This window comes from Microtus oregoni, unplaced genomic scaffold (assembly GCF_018167655.1).
Source record: "Microtus oregoni isolate MIOR12 unplaced genomic scaffold, Mior012 000040F_ref0000088, whole genome shotgun sequence".
NCBI classification, from domain to species: Eukaryota; Metazoa; Chordata; class Mammalia; order Rodentia; family Cricetidae; genus Microtus; species Microtus oregoni.
In genome coordinates, this window is record NW_024543207.1 from 8,238,291 (window position 1) to 8,262,996 (window position 24,706).

Here is a 24,706-nt window from a genome sequence, read left to right on the forward strand (position 1 = left end):
CTAAAAGCAAGCCCCAGCTTTAAACTTGGTCAACTGTGATATGATGCTGAGGATATTTAGTTGAGCCAAATACCAAGGTCAGCCATATTGCAGCATGTAATAATCATGCTTCCCAGGTATCATCTAGAGGAAAACGTGTCAGATCTCACCAAGTGATACTCATCAAAGATAAGATGTGCTAAACAGTAAAGAGGCTAAAAAATCACTGGGATTGACAGAGCCTGCATCCTTGTACTCATAGTTTAAAGACCAAAGTTTAAAGCTGAAAAGATGCGGGAGGACTGCGTGTGGTTCCACTTCTCTAAAGTCAGGTTGATGTTTTCCACAGTTTAATGCCCAAAATAAGCATAAATGTGTGAAAAGATTATTTTTGGCATTGACAAACAGATGATGTAACATAAATAAAAAGGAATAAATTTTAAAAGATTCCAAAATGCATAAAAGAAAGATGGAAGAAGTGAAAAGTATGCTTAGAAGTTAATCAGAATAATTTATTAGAGCAACTTATTTATGTCGTTTCATATTTATAACATTCTGTATTGCTTTTGACAACTAGTTAAAGCTGTAGTTATTTCCAATATTACAATGGAGACAAGGAAAATAGACACTGGAAGGAATGACACGGTCACCAATCATACCATATATGAACAAAATTAATGTTTTTTTGTGATTTATTTCATAAAAATATACCACACTGCATATGGATGGTACACTAAACTAAAAGATAAAGCTTGTATAATGAGATAAGTAGCTATTTTATTCTTCGTAATATATGTATACCTTTACCTAAAAAGATTAGAGAAGTGTAAGTATGTTATTTAATTTTATTTCTATATTTGGTGCTGTGAATTGAGTCTAGGGCTTTGTACACTCTAAATAAGTGTTATTCTATCTTGTTATATTCCCAGAAGAAATAATCATTGCATACAGCTATTGCACATTAGGTAATTCAGATAATTTAGGTCATTAGGATAAATGACCTAAAAAAATGATGGAGATGTCATTTAATAAATGGCAAAAGTGCAACTCTTTGGGCAACTATCCAGGATAAACATACACAAATAGTAATAACAATTTTTAATAAAAAGTATTTATTTACTCTTTCTGGAAAATTTTCCATGAGAACACAACATATAAAGAGCTTATTACAGAAATGCAATGAAAACTTTTTAATTCCTTTTTTGTTTTATTTTTGAGGTTATAATATAAATACCAAGTCCTACCTTTCATTTCCTACCTCAAACATACCTTTTCTCGGTCTCTTCTGAATTCATGGCTTCTTTTACATGAGTTGTTGCAACATGCATATATATTTTTTTTTCTAAACATATACTGATTAACATGCACAAAATTTTTTATATTTGTTTTCAGGGCTGAATATTTGTTATCGAACACAAAGTGCTGTGCTCTTTCTTCTGAAAGATTATTTCTTCCTCTCTGAGTATTCCTTATGTGTCCATCATTTTTTTGTGTGTATGACTGAGGCCTCCTGAACTCTCTTTCTCCTGCTTTAGCACATCTATTGTTATTTTCCATGTTGAGCTCATGCTTAGGAAGAGACATTATAGGTGTAACTTCCAACAATATCACCACAAACTTCTTTATTGTCTGGCTCTTATAATCATTCTGTTGCTTCTTTCACATTGTTCACCGAAACATACATTTTGGAACTGGTTTGTGGATATATGTATTATGACCAGGCTCCACAACTCTATATTTCAATTGGTTTCTGCTTTCTGTAATGTTCTTTGTCTGTTTCAAGGAGAAATTTTCTTGATTCAGTATGAGGCCTATACTTCCCTGTGGGTATAATATTTGGAGTGTAGCTAATGGTTGTGATGGCTTAGTATAGTGATGTTGGAATGCTCTCACACAAAGTTAATGACTTTGCCAGCCCTGGTAGTTGTTTAGGTTTCTGGTACCTGCTGTGGGACAATGGTCTTTTATCCTCTCACTTGTATTATTTTTAATAAAATGCTAATTTGTCAGTAGCCAGGCAGGAAGTATAGTTGGGGTTACAAGGCAGGGTTAGAGGCAGGACATCGAGAACAGAATAATTCTGGGAAGAGGAAAGGTCAGTCAGCCATTATCACGCAGCCACAGAGAAAGCAAGATGAGACTCCCTCGCTGACAAATGTACCAAACCACGTGGCTAACACAAACAAGAATAATGGGTTAATGTAAGATGTAAAAATTAATAAGAAGCCTGAGCTATTAGGCCAACCAGTTTATAATTAAGGTAGAGCTTTGTGTGTTTCTTTGGGACTGAACTGCTGTGGGACCTGGTGGGACAGAAACTTTTTTCAACAGGTACCGGTATGATTTTCTTCTTGTTGAGCAGAAGTTAAATCCAATAAGAGAGCTGTTGGTTGCTGGAAAAATATAGGTTCCACTCCTGTACCCTTAGTGTTATTGTGTTACAATTAACAGTCCTTGAGTCCACTAACAGATTATGTTGTTAGACCTCAGATCTATGTACACAACACATTCATGAATATCTATCATGTACCATGACATAAACGCCTACCATAGACTTGTCTATGGTAAGGACACATAGCTTTTTCCTAGGCAGCAATCATATGCAGGTTCACAATACCACACTGGGGATTTCACAGTAGCAACATTCCTTATTGCCTCCTACTACAAATAACAGAAGGTAAATCTCTGCTGTTTGAGTCTAAATTATCTGTTTCTTATTTGCTCATCCATTTCCTCCTATATGTTGTATTTCTCCCAAGCTGGCTCTTCCAGTTCATGGTAACAATTCTTGACTCACAAGAGAAAATAGGAAGACAGGAATCTCCTTTAGCCCCTACCTAAGACAGGCTGAGAGGAGGTACCCAGGGTAAAATAACCCATAAAAATAGACAGCTAAATAGTTGGTCCCCAAATACCTTCCTTAGCTTTAATAAGCATAAATTATAAGAGCAAATGACTACAAAAAAGCTTAGCTCTACTTGTGAGATGTATTAATATAATATATAAAAATATATGTTAATAATTACAAAATATGTCATAATGCATAAACAAATTGAAGTAAAAATTTTATAACTTTCTGGATCTAAATTAGTATGAATTCAAATCAGATGTATGCACATGGTAAAATTCAAAGTAGCTATTAAAAGATAATGTAGATTTAAAAGTAAAAATCATATTAAACAAATTCATATAGCATTTGAAAATATTCAATGTAAACAAAAGCATTGGATCAGAGATTAAAAAAGGAAATAAGGACATCAGAGGCAGGGTCGTCAGCAACGTATTTGGCATGCAATTTCAAAGACCTGAGAATAATCTCAATAGTTCATGTTAACAAAAATAATAAAAAAAACAGGTCTGGTGCCAAGCAATTATAAACCCTGGCAGCGTAAGAAGAAATAGCTGTTCACTGCTCAGACAATCAACCCTAACTGACAACTTCGAGGTTAATGAGACAGCCTGTCTCAAAATATTTGGAAAACTTCTGTAGAAGAATAGTATCCATGTTTCACACACAAACACACACACACACATGCACACACATGCTTGCATACACACACAGGCACACACACACATGCTTGCACACAGATGTGCTTCTGCATAGACATGAACATGTCACTATAATTACAATATTGGAACAAACCCGTTGTCTTTGCTTTTGGAACAATTTATTTAAGCATTTTGGGCTTAAAAGCCATGGCTTCTGTAAAATGTTCTCATATGTGAGTTCTAAATATCAGTATATACGGATATATTTTAGTTCTGAAGGAAATATGAAAGTGTTAACTTTGGAAATATGGCCTTTATTGTAACATTTGTACAACTTTATTGCAATTTACAAGTATTTTAAGAGAAAATGGAGTATTGGTCCTTGTACATACATATCATGGAATAAGGACTACCTAGTAACTAATAATTTTTAAACATGGTAAAAATAATGTCTTAAATATTCTTCAGGTAAAGCACCGTTTTATTCTTTCATACTATCCTGATTCTATATGATTTTTTTAAAATCCTGATAATGAATACATACTTAATTCTTCATTCTTTCCCCTCCTGCCCACACACTATTGCTTTCTGTATCTTTAAAAAATACTAACTACCCAGTGAGTGTTTGAATCTTGACTCATTTAGCAGCCCACTCTATCATATTTTAACCACTTCTTAAAGTTTCATGAATCAAATCCTGTTTTGCCGCCTAGGTTACTCTGTCTTTTGGAAGATTCTGCAAGGCAAAACAAGCTTACTTAACAATGCTGTCTTGTTTGAATGCTCCAACACATGGCTTTCAAAGCAATTGATGTTTAATCGGTGCTTTAGTATTCCCCTTAATAATGTGTCATTTACCACATATAGACTCAGCGCCTTATTATAATATGAAAATACTTCCAGGAATGGAATCACTTCTGGTATTGTGCCCCTCTATCTTCTTTCTATGATAATAACTAAGAGCACAGCTTTTCTATAGCTCCTTCCTAGGGTTTCTACGGCTAATGCAGGTGAAATTGGCTCTTTCTCTCTTGTCTGTGATTGCTAGTCTTTCCCTGAACCATTTCTATACAGCCTTCTAGTACCTTCCAATCATCAGATGCTGGGAGATTTTTTTTTCAGCCATTATTTTATATGAGGCATTTTTTTTTCTTGACACTATTGCAAGGCCTTTTCTGATCATCTATCAGATGGTGAGATCATCTAGAGATAAACGTCTTTTCACACCATCGGGAGTGAGCATTATACTTCATTTTATGCAGTTACCTCTTGCATGGTGTTTAGTGTGTAGTTAGACACTTGTCCATTATGCAGAGAACACAATCCGCATTAATGGTGCCTCCTAAAATATTAACGAGGCTAACAAGCTGCAACTTTCTTTTTGAGTTAGGTATATGTTTAGTTGAATAGAGGTGCCAAGAAAAAGAATAATGTGATAAAACATTTCTTGTTTAGAAAAAGGCATGCAATCGAAAAAAGAAAAATAAAATTTTCAAAGTTCCTTAACTTTTAAATGCGCCATAACTGCTTTTGTGTTGGGAACAGTGTTCCTATAGTAAAAGTTATTCCACTGAAATTGTGAGACTTCAATGCTTTCTAAAATCACAGATCTATTGTATCTATGTTATTCAGAGATATCTGAGATATCAAAGTTAGATCAACAGCATGGATCATACCTTGCAATAACAATAACAACTTGTTGCTGGATCAGTTACTAAAAGATATTGGCATGTCAAGCTCATACAGCTCTTTTGTAAAGGCCAACTGCATTTGATCTCTCAGTGCAATGGCTGAAATCACATGAGTTTCACATAACATTTCTCAAAATAATAACCCGTTATACAGTGCACAATTCATCACTAAATTTTCATGATTAAAATAATTGCTCATTTGTGGCTTGGAAATGTTCACTTGGTCAAGTGTAAAACTATCATTTGCACTGACCTCTCTGTTTAACAACTTCTTTTTTTTTGTTTTTTTTTTTGTTTGTTTGTTTGTTTTTTCAAGACAGGGTTTCCCTGTAGCTATGGAGCCTGTCCTGGAACTAGCTCTTGTAGACCAGGCTGGTCTCGAACTCACAGAGATCTGCCTGCTTCTGCCTCCCGAGTGCTGGGATTAAAGGAGTGTGCCACCATCGCCCAGCTGTTTTATAACTTCTATGGGTTTCATATGACATGAAATACCTAGGCAGTATGCAGCACATTATACCTCCATTTTAGCAAACTAGCTTTCCAATACAGCATTTTATCTCAAGTTGTACATGGAAATTAGTGATGGATATGTGGCAAATACTGTTAAATTGGTCCATAAACACAAGCAATTTTTTCAGATTCTGGGCTTTGCTTTCTTCATATGATATATATATATATATATATATATATATATATATATATATATATATATATATATATAATGCTCAATTTGAATAATTATGAAGATGAATTATTTAATGATTACAGTCATGAAAAACAGTGCTAGCTTTTACCTTTTATAATGCTTGGTCTTTCTCTGTGTGTAGCTCTGTGCCAAAGCATATTTCTAGCATGTTCAAGGCTCTAGAATTTTAATCCAATACTCTAAAAAAATTGTTTTGATATTATGAACAAAAATATCCCTATCATCCCACATGTATCTCATTATCTGAATGTTAAGAAAATCTAATTTCTGTTTTATTATTCATATTCTCTGATTCTTTTCCCTAGGTATTGCAGAGAAAACAGTATTATCTGACTAAGGATGTTCAAAAACTTAAAAGTTACGAAGTCATAACTGGTTAAGGAGAAATAATTTTCTTGAGTCTTTAAACTTTGTGTTTATTTTCATCTGCTTCCTGTACTGTTAGTATTTTCCCTCTCAAGGAAACACAAAGACTGTGTCTGTTCCGCCTACAGCTTTAACAGTTTGCAGACATCGCTCTCCAACCCTCACCTTTCCCACTGCTATCGCTGAGGAATTCCTTTACTCCTTGCTAGAGTTTTACTATTCAGCAGGTTAAGGAAAACCATGATCAGCTTTCGAAACTTAGTCTCTACTGAGCTTTCAAAGTGTCAAGGCCCTAAAATAATCCGAACAGCAAGAGTACTAAATCTTTCATTATTTCCAGTTTCCCCTTGAGCATACCGACTTTACAATAAAGAAGTTGCCACTTACAGTCTTCTTTATTGCATGGTGGGTAATAGCTACAGGGTGGAAAATAAGTAACTGTGTCAAGTTAGCCCCACTGCCATTATGATTCATGTGTAATCCTTGCACATTTGCATCTACTCTTTTAACGTGCAGGTACTTTATAGATTGGAAGAGTGATGGGGACAGCTACTTCACAATAGATGGAACGGAAGGAACCATCGCCACGAATGAATTACTGGACAGAGAGAGCACGGCACAGTATAATTTCTCCATAATTGCAAGTAAAGTTAGTAAGTATGGCGTGGGCAGAATCAACGTTAAACTGAAATTCTGTGGATTTAACACTCTTAAATGAGTCCCTGCTGAGGTCTTTTTTATTTTAGGACTGACAGCTGAATAGTCTCCCGGGGAAACTCAGAAACCTGTTCCTATGCCTCATAGCATAAGTCCAGAGAAATTGTGACAGCTGCCAGAGAGCCCTGTTTGCAAGATTGCAGGAATACCTAGAAGTGATTTTCATTGTGTAACCTCACCCTTTTCTATTCATCACTTTCCAGAATTTGCAGAAGTATCAACTTCTCTTCTACAGATATTCTTTGTATCTATGTTATTCAGAGTTGTATAAGTTTAAAAAGAAGAAAATAAGCATATGAAGTCACTTACTGTGAAATATTTTCTGAATTTTGAGGAAAGAACTTGAAAAGCTATCCTTTTCTCTTTTCAAGAGAACATATATTAAGATAAGTGTGGATTATACTAAAGCTTTAAGTGGACTTTTTGAGACACTTACTTAGAATACACAGATTGTTTGAAGTTCCTTGTGCTTGCTTGTGGCACAGGAAACAATTTTCCCGACTTAGAGCGAAAGCAGAACTTATTTGTTTGATAATGCACTCAAAGATGTTTCACATCCTTCTCAATTACAAAGGGAGAATATTTAATATTTAGCTATTGGCAAGAGTATCTTTATGAGAAACACCTGGTCTCCTTCCTTCTGCTCTGGTCTTTTGAGAGTTTTGTCAATTCCCTTTGGAATATTTTTTTCCCTCCTTATATTACTTTGAGCACCTGGCAGAAATTTGTAATACTTTAGATATTAATTTTACATTTCAAATAAAAAAGTACTACAAACATTTATTCTGTTCTGGGAGCGTTGCTCAGTTTCAAATCAGTCTGGGTGTAACTATGGAAGAGCTGTGTTTATATTTTTAAATGTTTTAACATATGTGTAGGAGTGTGTGTATGTTTGTGTGTACATGTGCATGACAGAGTAAGTTTACATGTGTTCAAAATTTTCAGGAAGCCAGAGGTATGTCTTTAGTTCTTTGTCTGTGTGTGTATTCAGGTCACGTCTGCATGCCTGGTATAAAAGGAAGCCAGAAGATGGGTTCAGCACTCAAAATAGGGTTATAGAATATTGAAAGCTTCCAGGAAATTAAACTCAGGTCCTCTGGCGGGGTTGACAGTGCTTGTCATCACAGTGAATTCTCTTCGGCACAGATCTAAATTCCTGTTTGGTCTCATATATAACTCAACAGTAACGTTGGACCTCATCTATAGATTTTAGAGTTTATCTTATAAACTCTATAAGGATCATTAATATTCTACATAAAGAGAAATATTGATTAAGCTAATGTATTCGCTTCTTGCTATTGATGGTACCATTTAACATTAAGAAGACTAGCATGAAAATTGTAACTTTATATGAATTCTAAATTATATTTTAGTTATAAAATATCACTTCTCTATTATTTTTAAAGATGTTTTGATTCCATAATTTGTTCCAGGAAAAATTCACAATTTATATTTTTTGAAATACTCCCAATACTATGTAAACTCTATGTGGTTTTACTATCTAGGATTTTCATCAAAATCTTCATGATATACTAGATATAAAGAAATTTTGTCATAGTTGTCCCAAATATGGTTATGATGACTCAGTAAACAGGTCACTTTATTTTCAACAAAATAAAATAAATTATATCTTTAAATTAAGTAAATCTGTTTTGGTCTATAAATTACATACTGACAAATTATTTCATATTTATTTTATAACACTAGTCGTTAAAGAGATGTTTTACTTCTGTAGTAGGCACTTAAGAATTAAAAATGAGGTTTGTATAGTATTATAATACCATAAAATAAATTAAACATACATGATAGAATAAAATATGCTAGAATTAAGTCAGTGAATTTATTACTCACTTCAACCCTGTAAAATTGTTGTTATTGTTTTCCTTTTTCCGTAATTGAACATTCGTTTTCTGATATCTACAATGATGTTTTGTGACATTTAATTTTGGAAAATCTAGATATCCTACAGTGCACAGAATAATTACACACAACAAAGATTTGTATTAGTTAAAATGTGAAAAATAAAAAAGTCCTTTGGAGAAAGACTATTAACAAGATAATGTTAATATTTTCAACAATTTACTTATGGAAATGGGTGTTAATTTAAATTTCAAGCAACCAAACAATAGCAATATACAAATTTGTGATAAATTTGTGGTGGATTAAAATTGGTCCAGTATATAGTAATATTTTCTTTATGTTTTAATAAATAAAGCTTGCCTAAAGATCGGAAGAGCAAAGCTAAGCCACTAGAAGTCAGGCAGTGGTGGCGCATACCTTTAATCTCTGGATTTAGGGTACACAAGATCAATGCAGAAGCAAAGATAGGGGATGGTGCCTATAATCCTGCACTAGAGGGAATATAGAATGAGAGGAGAGAGAGACTTAGTCCGCTTAGTCTGCAATCACCCAGCCGTGGTAGAGGTAAGACTTCTCTAGTGGTTTGGCTGTTTTCCTTTTCTTGTGTTTAGGAGAGCTTTATTAATTAAAACATAATAAAATATCACTATACTAATACATTTAAATTATTTTTATAGATTATTAAAGTAATTTCTTTATAAATGCAGTTGAGAAATTTCTCTTCCTGTCAAAGACAACTCAACTCCACAGAGACTTAATGAAATAAAGTGTGAATCTTGTACTTTGAACGTGAGCTCTGCATCTCAGATAATGTAGAGACTATCCATTTACCAGTTAGTGTAGAATTAAACCAGTGTGTTGCTTTTCATGAATTTTATTAGTGTTTGATTTTATGGATTAGTTCACTACATGGTTTTATAGTCAAAATATTGTTATATTTATGTAAAATAATTTACAATGATCCAGAAGCCTTTATTTAAAATTTTGTCCTTATTATTTCCATTTGTAAGTTTAATAGAAATCTATACCACCAATCTTCAGAGTTTTACATAAAAAAAGACCACAGGGCAGAAAACCCTGACTGCTCTTTGGACTGGAGAGGGAGGGGGAAAGGAGTGGGGGGAGGGGGAGAAGGGTGGGAGGAGGGGGCGTAGGGGGGGAGGAGGGGGAGGGAAATGGGAGGCTGGGAGGAGGTGGAAACTTGTTTTTTTTTTTCTCCTTTTCTCAATAAAAAAAATCGTTTAAAAGAAAAAAAAAAGAAACTTATCATAATGACTATATTTCATATGCTGTGAGTCTGAACTCACCTGTGCAATATGTTATGGATCATCAATACACACTAAACGTTACAATGAAGGGGCCACTGTTTTATGATTATTGTTGATTTCTAGTTTCCTTAGAAAATAAAACACAGTTTTACCTATTTACTAAAATTTTTAAGTACATTTACACTAATTAAGCAACTATTTCTAAGGTAGCTTTAAAAATATTATGTATTTTGTGCTTTTATCCTTAATAATTAATTTTCAGTCTTATTTTTCAACACATGATATGAATCCAAGTATGAACACTGGCAGGGGATAAAATATAAAATTCACATTAGGCAGTGATTCCTTGCTCCAAAGACATTGGTGGGGAGGTCATAAAGGAATAAATGAGTTTTAATCAAAAATTTACTTTTTCTTAGTTCCAGAAATAATTTAAGGATAATTTCTGTCTTTCTATAATCAACCCCTTAATTCTATTTTACTTAAATCTATACGCCAATAGAAGATGAGTTTGAGATATTTATGTATATATCGTAAATATTCCAGATATTAAAACTTCTGACTATATGTGTGCAACACAGAAAATTGTATTTTGTTTAGTAAACTAAGTATCATTATTTGGTAAGGTAAGATCAGTGAATTAACTTTAAAAAGATAAATAAATCACACTAGGCAAAAAGTCCCACACTATTGCTAATGTATTAGTACACTTCCTGCTACCTGGTCTTCCTCCACTACACAGTTACTCCTTCCTGCTACCATGTGGTTCTCCACTACCACTACATAGTTACTGCTACCTGTGAGTGATTCTTCCTCCAGTACACAGTTACTCCTACCTGTGACTGTGTCTTCCTCCAGTACACAGTTACTCCTACCTGTAACTGTGTCTTCCTCCAGGACACAGTTACTCCTACCTATGACTGTGTCTTCCTCCAGTATACAGTTACTGCTACCTATGACTGTGTCTTCCTCCAGGACACAGTTACTCCTACCTGTGACTGTGTCTTCCTCCAGTACACAGTTACCTACCTATGATTGTGTCTTCCTCCAGTATACAGTTACTGCTACTTATGACTGTGTCTTCCTCCAGTACACAGTTACCTACCTATGATTGTGTCTTCCTCCAGGACACAGTTACTCCTACCTGTGACTGTGTCTTCCTCCAGGACACAGTTACTCCTACCTGTGACTGTGTCTTCCTCCAGGACACAGTTACTGCTACCTATGACTCTGTCTTCCTCCAGTATACAGTTACTGCTACCTGTGAGTGTGTCTTCCTCCAGGACACAGTTACTCCTACCTGTGAGTGTGTCCTCCTCCAGTACAGTTACTCCTACCTGTGACTGTGTCTTTTTCCTTCTCCATTAGTTTTTCCTCAATAACTCTCTTATTGGTCATTGTTTTTTTTTTTTTTGCAGTTGATACCTTACAACTGAAGATTATTTTCCATTTTATATAAAAAATTATTGAGAACAAATATATCATTCAGAGAAGCAGTATCCATGTTTACAAATATTATCTTTTTATGTATTCAACAGGTAACCCATTATTGACCAGCAAAGTCAACATACTGATTAATGTCCTAGATGTCAATGAATTTCCGCCAGAAATATCTGTGCCATATGAAACAGCTGTATGTGAAAATGCCAAACCAGGGCAGGTATGTTCTCAATACTCTTCACAAACTGTGTACAATGACCTGTATGTTTATGCTTTAAGTTTTAAGTCCAGACAAAATTACACATGAGTTAATTATTTTCCGGCATTATATGTCTTTATTAAATTTAATATGAATGAAGCTAGACTCATATGAATTAATGGTAGATGGATGGATGTAAAGCTAATAAAAGAACAATGTAGCAGCCTCAATTTTTTATGGATACAGAATATAACAAAGATAATTAATATAACCACCTCTTGATTCAGAGACTGAAATAGTAAATGATGAAGTACTATTTCTCTATTAATAAATAATGTCAATTTGATTATTTGAAATATTAGAATACATAAACTAAAATTGTGTATATTAGATTGTTTTTAATTTTTGAATGTCCCACTACATTAAGTTTATTTTACATCTAATAAAAATTTCAAAAAAAAAATAAAAATCTTATAATTATTTGAATTAATGCCTTTGGGAATTATCCTCTACAAAATTAAATGTGAGTTTGTTACACCTTAAAGATTTGAACTTTGGCAAAAATAAAATTTATATGAGTTAAACTTCCTTTCCTTTCATGTGGGGAAAGTAATGAAAAATAAGCTTGTGTGCCCAGAGGCTCTATTTTAACAAATACCCTTTTTCTTTTTTATTAGAAAACCCTTTTAAAAAGAGATGACCCTGAAATCTTCTTTGAGAGTTCAGAATATGTAGGTTTGGGGCACGTTAAACTTGGACCCATCTATTATGTCCCTTGTCTATGAACTATATATAAGGATAGATTATCTATCCTGTATCATTGTCTAATAAGAATACATACATACATATACACACACATATATATGAATATGTGTATGTATATGCTCTGTGGTTGTATCTAATTATCTACATATCTATAGAGTAGAATCTACCATGAAACTTTCTACTATCTATCCTTTTATTTTTCTATCATTTACCATTGTGTGGAACATCCAAACTCTTACTGTAGAAAATTGTTTAATTCATATGCTTGAAAGTTTTCTATATTCTCTGTCCTGTCTCTAACATATTTCCAAATATTTTCTGTAGTATATGGCTTTTAGATATCCTATTTTGTTTTCCTTCTCATTTGTGAATCAACTAATTGCATTTTTCCAGGATAAACTAAAGTTACTTTTAGTTTAAATTTTAAGAGATCAATGCTGAATTATTTAGATTTAACAATGACTTACAACTTGGGAGACACTTTGAAACAGAGATTTGAATGTTTCCTTGTCCAAGTAACATAGAAATACGTATTATTTAATCCTAAGCAATCGAGGATGGGTAGAGTAATATAGCAACACAAACAGGCATGTATTCTTTAATTTGTCTCTCTTTTTATAGTTTTTTTTTAAATAAATCAGCACTCACAATGTACTTGCTCTTTAATTTTGCTCTTACAGGAACACTGATGTAATCAGATGCGTTGTTTCTAGTAGAATTTCTTATTTAGTCTGAAACACATATATATCACTTAATTTAACATGCAAGAAAGGCTCTTTTTCTTTGTTTGTTTGGGAAATTTTCAATGCTTTTTCGTTACACAGATATTGATTTATAATTAGGATGTGTCCTCTGATTGTAGCTGCCATTATTATCTGCAAAACCTTAGGGAAATGCTTACAAAAGGTATGTGTAAGTAATTTGACCACTGATATTGATTCGAAAAGTGGCATTTCTCTCTATCTATGTTCTTTATTAAATAAAGTTATTAGACTGTTGTGTAGAGTTCCCTGTGAAATTCATGAGTGATTTCAAGTTTAATCTCAACTTTGTCTCAGATAATTCAGACAGTAAGTGCTGCAGACCGAGATCTTTCACCTGCTGGGCAGCAATTCTCCTTTAGATTACCACCAGAGGCTGCCATCAAACCAAATTTTACAGTTCATGACTTCAGAAGTAAGTATAACCACTTACAGACTCACCTCTAATGGAATTTTGTCAAAGGGCACAAGAGGATGATTCAACTGCTTTTCCTAGAAACAGTTTTACAACGCATAGATAAGACAGCTTACTTTCTTTATAAAGGGCTTTTAATTATTTAAACAAATAAAGCATTTTTCTGAGAAATTGATTGCATCCTTATTTGGAATAAAGTCATATAATAATATGCAAATATCTTATCCATGCAAATTAATTCTGTATTCATTTCTTTTATTTGAGCAACAAATAGTACAGAGGTTGTGAATCAGACAGTTCAATTAGAATGAACAGGATTTCATTCTCACTGCTTGATTTCCCATGGGCCACAACAGGGAGTATTTTCCTAATTAATGTAGAACTCAGAACTTCTCTATTGTGATCACATACAAAACCTTTAATACAATACTTCAAAAGAGTCTATTAAAATAATTTTAGATACAGCTTCTGAAATCGTTTCTTCCACTATACTTCCACAATTATATTCTACTATCAACACTTCTCTTATATTACTGTATCTGATAATATTACACCCAGCACGGAAACATTTGTTGTATTAGATGATGGGTACTCTTCATTTCATGGTGGGAATGTTTCTCAACCATCTAAATCTAAAAACAGAAAACATCCAATGGCAGATAATGTATTATAACTTATCTAGTGTAAAGCTCACTCTAGACTTCCTTATGTGTGAGAAGAACATCCACACTAACTCCCACTGGACAACATTATCTAACAAATTTTGAAAAGCTTTAAAATGCATCAGGTATTTGCTACAAGTACAAACAGAGTACTTGTTTTGAGACGCTTTCTTACTATCATAAAGTTAAAAAGTGTAAGCCAAGTCATTTCTATGCCAGAATCAATTGTATTAAGTTTCAAGTTTTACTTCTGTGACTTTGTGCATTAATCTACTCCAAGCACCTGATATTATATTTGATGAGAAAACTGAAGTTCTAATGGATTTTGTTTTTCAAACAAGTAAAATGATATGATATCATGATGATGGGGACAACGGGCCAAATGAAAGACTGTCTGGAGAAAACCATATGTTGTGGGTGAATAGAGAGAAGTCTGAATATCCATATTTCTCACTAATGAACTTGAATGGTATGGCTCTGTCTTATGGTGTGATGTGATAAATATCTGTGAATAAAAAAATACACCAAATGTATGATTTTAAAACTAGCATACTCATTCTTTGATCATGAAGCTAATAACACTTTACAATATATAAGATGTCAGTACTTACATAACAGTACATTAAAAATACTGATGTCTAAAGAAATGGGGCCTGTGATCATTTGAACGAGAACGCTTCCATTGGCTCTCATGCTGGATTCTCTATGTAAGAATAAATGCATTTGATATCATATATTTAGGTATTTTCTTTGTATTAGTCAAAGTGAAATATAATTTTTGGCTTCATTAAAGATACAATGAACTAAATATATTATTAACATCTCAAAAGATATTATTAATATTGTACTTTTGAATATTCGACTTTTTGTATTTATAATAATAATATTCATAGAAGTTTCCCTCCACTGAATTTGATTTTGATATCAGGAAAAAAAAAACTTGAGGGAACCTAACTTCTTACATATCCTTATAAAGCTCTTCTTTCTCAATGGAACATTTAATACATACACCATCAAGATGAATGTTTCTTCTTTCTCAGAGGATTGTTTTAATTACATATGATTACATTTAAACAGTTTCAATAATAATCTAATCAATAATTTAAATAAGAATGCATTTTACTGATTTAAGAAGACTTTCCTACTACTTAGCAGACACCAATTTAAAAGGTGAAATGAAACTCACAGAAACTACGTTATCATAAATATTATGTTTTGCAGACAACACAGCTGGAATTGAAACCCGGAGAAATGGATACAGCCGCAGGCAGCAAGAATTGTATTTCCTCCCAGTTGTAATAGAGGACAGCAGTTACCCTGTCCAGAGCAGCACGAGCACAATGACGATTCGTGTTTGCAGATGTGACTCTGATGGGACCATCCTGTCCTGTAATGTGGAAGCAATTTTCCTACCTGTAGGACTGAGCACTGGAGCTCTGATTGCAATACTACTATGCATTGTTATACTCTTAGGTTAGTTTCCATATAACCGTATGTTCTGTATCTCTCTCTATCTCTGTATTATATGCCACATCAAATTATCATGTCTATTTAATTACATTTACTGAGCTGGTTAGAATATTAGTAATTATTAGAAACAATTTTTATTAAATATGTTTTCCATTTTGTATTTTCCATATAACATCATCAATGTCTTTACGTCATGAGGAATGTTAATGTTGAAAATTTTACTTCTTTTCTACCAAGAAAATCTCTGTGATAACTATCAATTTTAAAAACATTTCTCAGATTTATGTGTGTAAACTGGGTTTGAAATTTTTTAACCTTCTAAAATATATGGCATTCATAAAAATCTTGCTAATTATTCCCAATAATCTTGAGCTTAAAAGATAGTTACAATAGGATTACATAAATTCTCATGCTTTGTAATACAATCCTTAATTATCAAAATTATACTTCCAATGAGTTCCATTAAATAAATTTTTATTATAAAAAACAAAATAAAACAATTTCTCTATTAACTTTGAAAACTACTAATTGTCACTGCCTAATAAAAACAATATGGTAGTTTTAAAATATCCCAGATGAGTAATACTTTGTAATTTCCATCTAACAAAGAAAAGAAGAAAGCAAAGGGTCTATGAAAGAGGCAGAGATTAAAGGGACCTTAAATATGTTTACATTCTGCTTACACTGCCATCCTAAAATAACTTAAAATTTTTATGGTCACTCTTTAAAATCAAAGAAAACGGATATAAACCCGGGAATTGAGCTTACACAATAGTCATCATTTAAAAATTCTTTAAAAAGCAGGACAATAGCTTTTTCTCTAGAATAGAAATAATGATAAGCAGTGAGTAATACCTTATAGAGAAAACTCCCAAAATCGACACTCATTGTTGCACAGTAACTTCTAGACGAATTTGAACAGTGTAAGTATTAATTCTCTGCGGAGAGCTTGGTTACATGAACAAAGCATTCAATTATGTCTTCATAATGCAAGGCGACATTTGTCTAGCATATGTTTTTACTAGTGTTACAAACTTCAAGCTGTATATTCAAATAGATTTCTCACATAGAAATTATCCATGTTTAATTAGTATTAGATATCAACTCAAATGTACCCATTCTCCTTTGTAAACATGAAGCTAATTGAATCTGGAAGTACTTGTTTATCTTCATAACAAGGCTCAAATTATTGTAGGTATTCTCCTTTGGCTCATGTTCCCTCATGAAGTAAACAAACAAATTGTTACCTCACCAATATCGATGGTGCTTGCTGTGTAATTATCTTCCATAATTCCTCCTGAATAGCCATAGTTTTCTTGTACTAGTCTAGGTACTATTAACACTCTTCTTCATAAATAATAATCACTTTATCATTGTCTTATATAAGACTCTGTTTCAAAATACATTTACTCCTGAATATTCAGCCACATACTGTTTATTGCACAGTTTTAGTCTCCTTTTAAGGAGTGAGGATAAACTATAGAAACCTGCATGCCTGGTATTTCTTATAGATAGCTTTCCTCCAAATCAAATAGAGCCTGACTCTCTACCTTTGCACTGTTAAATCTTTTGACACATAGTAATGCTCTTCAAGGTTTTCAGTATATTGCCCAACCCCTGGGATATCAGCATCAGTGACTTTGCATTGAATATTCTATATGCCAAAGGAAGACTGTACAGTCCTAAATACCATTCATGGATTATTTAAGAAGCAACATCTAAGGCTCCACTTTCCTTCCAATATGCTCAACTTTAAATTTGGTGAGAGAGGGAATAAACACATCATCTCTTACCATTGAACATTTTCTAGGCTCTCATTTAATCTCTGCTATGAAAAAAAGATACACACTTGCCTTTATACTAATGCTATTCTTTTGGAAGGACGTGAGACTGTTGTCCAAAAGATGAACACTTATTTCATCTTGTCGTTATGTTCCTGCTTATGTTTTCAATAATAAATACCATTAACTTAATGGTGAGTATTCGGAAAATAGAAATAAAAAGATAAAATAACAATTGCAATCAATAGGTACACCACATTATTTTATTTTTATCTTTTAATTTTTTTTAAAAAACAAACTATTTTTTCTCATTATACATACCAATCCAAGTTCCCACTCCCCCCATTTCTCCCATTCCCTCCACATATCCCCCATACCACCCTATCCTCTTTTCAGAAAGGGTAAGGCACATTGCACTGGGGAAGATCCAAGGCTCTTCATACTATAGCTTGGATGAGCTAGATATCCCAAAGCAAATAGGTTCCCAAAAACTCAATACATGCAATAGGAATAAATTCTGGTGTCCCTCCAGTGGCTCCTCAGTCTGCCCCAGTCATGCAACTGTCAAACACATTCAGAGGAAGTAGTTTTGTGCTGTGTTTGTTCCTTCTCAGTTCAGCTGGAGTTGATGAGCTCCCATTAGCTAAGGTAGACTTTTTCAGTGGGTGTACACATTATGTTGTTGACCTCTTTGCTCATATTCTCATTCCTCTCACTCTTCAACTGGATGTTGGGATGAAGGTTCTATGTTGATATTTAAGATATTCTTCACTCTGACTACAGGGCAAGGCCAGTTTGGGCACCCTTTCCTCTATTGCTTAGGGTCTTACCCGGAATCATACTAGTGGATTCCTGGGAAATTTTCTAAAGCCAGGTTTCTTGCTAACAACATAATGGCTCCCTCAATCAAGATATCTCTTTTCTTGCTCTCATTTTCCGTCTTTCTTCCATCTTGACTATCCCTTTCCCTCATGTTCTCCTCACCCCTCCCCTTCTCCCCTCCTCGTCCACCTTGTCCCTCACCCCTTACACTACTATATTCCCAATTTTGTCAGGTAATCTTGTCTATTTCAACTTTCCAGGTGGATCTATATATGTTTCTCTGAGTGTTCACTTGTTACTTAGCTTCTCTACGATCGTAAACTATAGGTCAATATCCTTTCTTTATGGCTAGTATCCACTTATGAGTGAGTACATATCCATTTTTTGGTTTGTTTTTTTTTTTTTTTTTGTTTTTCGAGACAGGTTTTCTCTGTGGCTTTGGAGCCTGTCCTGGAACTAGCTCTGTAGACCAGGCTGGTCTCGAACTCACAGAGATCCGCCTGCCTCTGCCTCCCGAGTGCTGGGATTAAAGGCATGCGCCACCATCGCCCGGCTAAGTACATATCCATTTTTTATTGCCATAATATTTTCTCTGAGCCCAAAATACTAAAATGTAATAGAAAAATATTTAATATTATTAATGGTTTTCTATAGTTTTCTACTATTTAGCATTTCAATGTGAAGTTGGCATTAGAAAATTCATAAACATATGCGTGATAACCTTATTGATCATATTATTATAACTATAAACATATTATGAGGCCATTAAAGAAATTTAGCTATTCTTGATCTACTTTCGCATTTATAGAGAGTAAGTGATATATGTGCTTCCACTTACCAAATTGGTTTTTGTGTGTCCTTCTAGCTATAGTTGTGCTGTATGTAGCATTGAGAAGGCAGAGGAAGAAAGACACCTTGATGACATCTAAGGAAGACATAAGAGACAATGTCATCCATTATGATGATGAAGGAGGTGGGGAGGAAGACACCCAGGCTTTTGACATTGGGGCTCTGAGAAATCCCAAGGTGATTGAAGAGAATAAAATTCGCAGGGATATAAAACCAGACTCCCTCTGTTTACCTCGTCACAGACCACATGCGGAAGACAACACAGACATAAGGGATTTTATTCACCAAAGGCTACAGGAAAATGATGCGGATCCAGCTGCCCCACCATATGATTCCCTGGCCACTTATGCGTATGAGGGAAATGGGTCAGTGGCAGAGTCACTCAGCTCCATAGACTCTCTCACGACAGAAGCAGACCAGGACTACGACTATCTCACAGACTGGGGGCCCCGCTTTAAAGTCTTGGCAGACATGTTTGGAGAAGAGGAGAGACACAGTCCTGATAATGTGACCTAGGGAAGACAAAAAGACTGGTTAATACACATCTAGAGAAGAAAATTTTATCAAAAATATTAAGAAAAAAATGTTAACAAACAAACAAACACACACACACACACACACACACACACACACACACACACTTCCAGAATCTACAGGACAAGATTCCTTTGATCATCCAGTTTCTAGCAATTTGTCCTATTTACTGTCTTGTCATCTTGAGTTATTCTGATGACACAAGATAAATCCTATAATGCGTCCTTGCTTTGTTTTGTCTTGTTATTTCAGGAACACTCTGAGCAGAGCTCAGGTATATTAAATACAATTCACTGGCATGACAACCTAGAATGAAGATAGCTATGTGGCATCACGGTGGAAGAGTGTGAGATTTTTCTTAATTCCACTAAAGTGCCTATTGAAACTCTTATCATTGAACGTGGTGTACACAACATTCCGCTGTGATGGCTTTGCAGGAGTCCGAGATGAAGAGGAACAAACCAGGCGTGTCTCTGTCAAGGAGCAATAGCGACATGCTGACTCTCATTCCTCTCAAGAACAAAGAAGAATACTTCCCAAACCCCATCTTTTTAGAAGGCAAATGTTTCCTTTTCAAAATTGTAAACTGAAAATTATTTGTTTTTTCCTATTCTTTCAGAAACTGGAATAAATGAGACATGAAATTCCGTATGTAAGTCATGAATTCTAAGAGCAATGCTTAAATCATAACATTATTTCATGTTAAAGATGTTAATTAAGCTGTTAACTTTTCCAAAAACTAAAATTATATACAGGATATTATAACGATCCCTCTTTGTAAAAAGATGCCTCAGGGCTCAAATTCCACCTTCAAATAAACATTGGTTTGCTTAATTCTAAACTGGTATGTGAAAACTGGTTTTAAAATATCAACAAATCCTTTAATTTTCCAGTCGAAGATAAAGTTTCAGATGTGTTTCTCCTGAAATTTCTGAAAGAAAAATATACTGCTCATTTAAACATGAGAAAAAGTCTCCATTCAAATTCCTAGCATTTTCGTCAGTGGTACTTTGATGAATGATTCCAAGAAAATGCATATCAAATAATGTGATTTATAACATGTACGAACTTTTAATCGGTACTACTGAACAAATAAGAGTCAGGGACTTCTAAAATCAAAGCATTGACTAAATCCCAAAGGGAGAAAAACTTCAATGCCAGGAAGCTGATTCACTTGCTCTAGTGATGTTGATTTGAACTTTGTCAACTCAGTTTTTATATTGGCTCAGAGTCACTTTTTTTCAGTTTCTCATCTACAAAAATCCTAATGTAAATTACTCCTTATAATTCTTCTGATAGAACTTCTACAGTTTATGCAAATTCTGAGAAATGGTAGGATTTATGACAACATTAATAAACAAGGCTCAAATCAATTGAACACGGGCAATCCATTATTCAAAATTTCACGTGATACAGCAAATGAAAACTAAACATAAAGTAACAACTATTCTTAACAATGTGTTTGTAACAACTGACCACTTCTACCTATGATATACATAGAGAATAATTAAGGTTATTTAAATATGCATACATAAGATATGTTATAAAATATCTGTGAATATCATTATCATTTGTGAGGCTGTGAAAATAAAATTGCACACTGTGGGTCTTAGAAATGTAAAGGATGGACAAATAAATTTTAGCCAATTCTCAAATGCATATTTTCCAATATTTTATAATGTAGGGATATGCCCATTGTGTCTGTGCTTTCCTTCTTCTTCAGGCTCATCTTTCCCCTTTGTGATAGGGTTTAACGTTCTGAGTCAGCAAACCATTCCACTGCTGTTTCCGTTTTCATGTAATAAAGAAACAAATAATTTCAGGATTTCACATCTGAGAAAAGCAACTGTTTTATAGAACTTATAATTGCATTTAATACTAGAGAAGAAAACACCTAATATGACTTATTTCTTATTTCACTATGTATGAAGATTGTCTCCCGAAGGAGGTTGATATGCCAGACCACATCCTATAAAGACAGGATTTTTATTAAAGATTGTCATTGCTTTTAGTATTTTCACAGGAAATATAACTGCCTTTTCAAAAAGTTGCTAAGAAGAAGCCATGAAGACATGAAGATCTGAGAGACAGATTGTTTTAAACTACAAAACTAAGAAGATATGAAAATATGCAATGTGGAGCACTTGATTTTCATCACACATACCACTCCAAATATCTTTGTCATTTCCTACATTACATCATTAACTATTAAGATGATCATAACAACTTATCACAGACAAAATGTCTTTAAACAACAATGTTTCCTCATGTCTTGGAGATGGGGTTTCCTCTCACCATCTTCTCCTAGTCTTGGAGAAAACCTCTTTTCCTTCCTTTTTTGTTTTTATCTCTTTCTACTTTGGTATGGTCTCTGATTGTTTCTGTTTCTCTTTTCATAAGGCAGCCTTCTTATTAGAGCAGCATCTACCCACAGACCTCTTTTTACCTGGTTTACCTTATTAAAGGCCTTATCACCAAATAGTATCCCAGTCTAAGGAATTTGGGTTGGTACTTGAGCATGTGGATTTGTCCAATCCCAATCTGAAGACTGTAACAATATATACTTTTTAACTAGCATTTGATTGACAATGACCAATAAAAGTAATATGAAAATAAGCTTAGATATAATGATCAAAATAATATATGATGTGTAAAAGAGATCCTTTGGTGCTTACATTAGAGGGGTAATAATATCTTTTAGGCTAGTGAAAGGACTAAGCCTAATATTTCAATATCGGTTACACTTGGGATGTTTTTATTCATGCAAATAGGTATTGTTTTTCATTCAAGCATTAAGCAATATAAAAATGCTGAAAATTTATATGAATGATTTTAGCTGTAAACAACTAAACCACATTTTGTTATTGGCTTGCATGTCTATCTTTATAGATCTACATATGTACATATATATGACTTGTCTGTTGCCTTCAATGCTTTTCAAAGAAGTGTACAATCAATATAGAAAAGTGAAGCAGTGTTATTGATGTATACTAAAAACAAATTTGCGTGCTTTGAACCATATTCACTCTTTTGACTCAAAATGTCCTCTGGATCAAATTCCTTGGCCTCCAGTGTTTTATTCTCTTTAGTGAAACGTATTTGTTATATGCAGTACCATGTACAATTAATTGAAATTTTCTTGTCCTTAAGTTAGAGTAATGACTGTATGAAGCATAGCAAATATTTTACCTACAGACTAAGATCATTTAAAGACTCATGGATATTTGAAGTTGTACATAAAAAAATATTTAAATTGAGTAGGGATTTGATTGATCATTCATTAAAACTCTCTAGTTCTACTTCAGAAAACTATACAACTATTTCTATTGATATATATGAAAATTATTCTGTGAAGTAAAAATATAAAAACATCATAACATAATGAAAACCCAGATATTGAGGGATGGATGTTCTCCTTCCTTAAAAATTATGCAAAAACATCAGTATTATTAGAAAATATGAGGGTGTTATATAATACAGGGCAATACCATAAGAGAGCAGGCAATCCACCACAAGAATTACAAATACATTGGAACAATAAAAATCATAGCAACAACAAGAAAAACAATAAATAATAATTTAAATGGATATATATATATATATATATATGAAAGTATTGTATTTTAGTGGCTCCCTGATTAAGTGTATTTTTTAGAATAGAGGTGGTTTAAATTAGTACTATGTTACTAACAAAAAAATTGATTATGAGAGGATGGTTTGCATAAGATCTTTTGCTCAAAAAATTTTCATTTTACCATTTAAAAGGTAGTAGGTTGGTTAGTTATCCAAAACTTACTTCAAACCATTGCTTTCTCATTATGTTAAAAAATAATGTGGAGAGAGGAGAAATTGCTCAGTTTTAAGAGAACTTATGGTTCTAAAGAAGGACCAGTGTTTAGTTACTAGCACCACCATCAGGATGGCACACAGCTATCATTAACTCCCTTACCCAGGGATTTTGATACCCACTTCTGGACTTAAAATGTACCTGAATACACACATGTGGATACCTGTCAATGGAAACACACATATACACATGCTTAAATGTAAAACACATTTGCTTGAGAAAGTTATTTTGTCTCATATTCTATCATCAACTCATTAGGTGATACAGAGTGATGCCTGTATCCATCCTTCATCAAAGTAGCCATAGTATTTTTATGAGGATAATCATCATTTTCCTACTCTCAGTGTTAAAGACTTCCCTTTTAAGCCTCTATGTTGTCATTTTAATAACTAAGTCTTTTCTACCCCTTTTATTATGGAGCTTTGGAACTTGTGATACTGTGATATTTCTCTTTGTTCACTTTGGTGCAATCTTAAGTTTTACTTTGTTGTAATTTAAACATTTGGTTATTGTATATTCATTGTTTAATAGTAAACTGTATTATCTTTTAAATTTTACTTCCAGCATATTTTATCCTATTTTGTGGTGGTCATCTCATTTATGTCTTCTAGTTATAACCATCTTCTTTACAAGGATTTTCTGTTTAATTACAGAGGTGTTTGTTACAATTTGTTTTTCTTATTTCTATTTTATAATTAATAATATGTGAGTTACATCTTGAGCTTCCTATCACTTTGATTAGAGCTGCATATAGCAATTACATGTTCATCTTTCTCACTGAGTCAGATGCAAAGTCGCAGCGTAGGGAAGGAAATCATATTGTCTTAGAAATACCTTCAGATTTACTCCCCTCAGCCACTTTCCTCATTCCAATTTTCTCCCTCCTTGAAATGTCTAGATTTCGACATATTTTAGTGGCATCTGACAAAGTATGCTTTTGGATGACCAGCTTCACTCTTGCCATAACGTGATGATCCACCGTGGAGTTCTGCCTATAATCCTATCACTGCACCATTAGCCCTCAACTCATACACCCCAAACACTCACTGCTATGTGGACTACATGACACCTGGTTTAGAGAAAAC

General features: G+C 33.6%; 1 protein-coding gene across 5 annotated transcripts in view; it reads left to right on the forward strand.

The window, feature by feature from the left end:
* The window catches only part of Cdh12 (cadherin 12), an 820,788-nt gene extending 796,440 nt beyond the window's left edge, over window positions 1-24,348 (forward strand). For 2 of the 5 annotated variants that reach the window (XM_041632149.1, XM_041632150.1), the window contains 5 exons: window positions 6,748-6,884; window positions 11,615-11,736; window positions 13,539-13,656; window positions 15,540-15,791; window positions 19,257-24,347. In XM_041632149.1, coding sequence (XP_041488083.1) covers window positions 6,748-6,884; window positions 11,615-11,736; window positions 13,539-13,656; window positions 15,540-15,791; window positions 19,257-19,756 — 1,129 coding nt within the window. In that variant the 3' untranslated portion in view covers window positions 19,757-24,347. Of the gene's footprint in view, window positions 1-6,747; window positions 6,885-11,614; window positions 11,737-13,538; window positions 13,657-15,539; window positions 15,797-19,256 lie in introns of those variants that run through there. The other 3 variants (XR_005972342.1, XM_041632151.1, XM_041632152.1) reach the window with 3 other exon arrangements.
* Window positions 24,349-24,706: the final 358 nt, after the last annotated feature.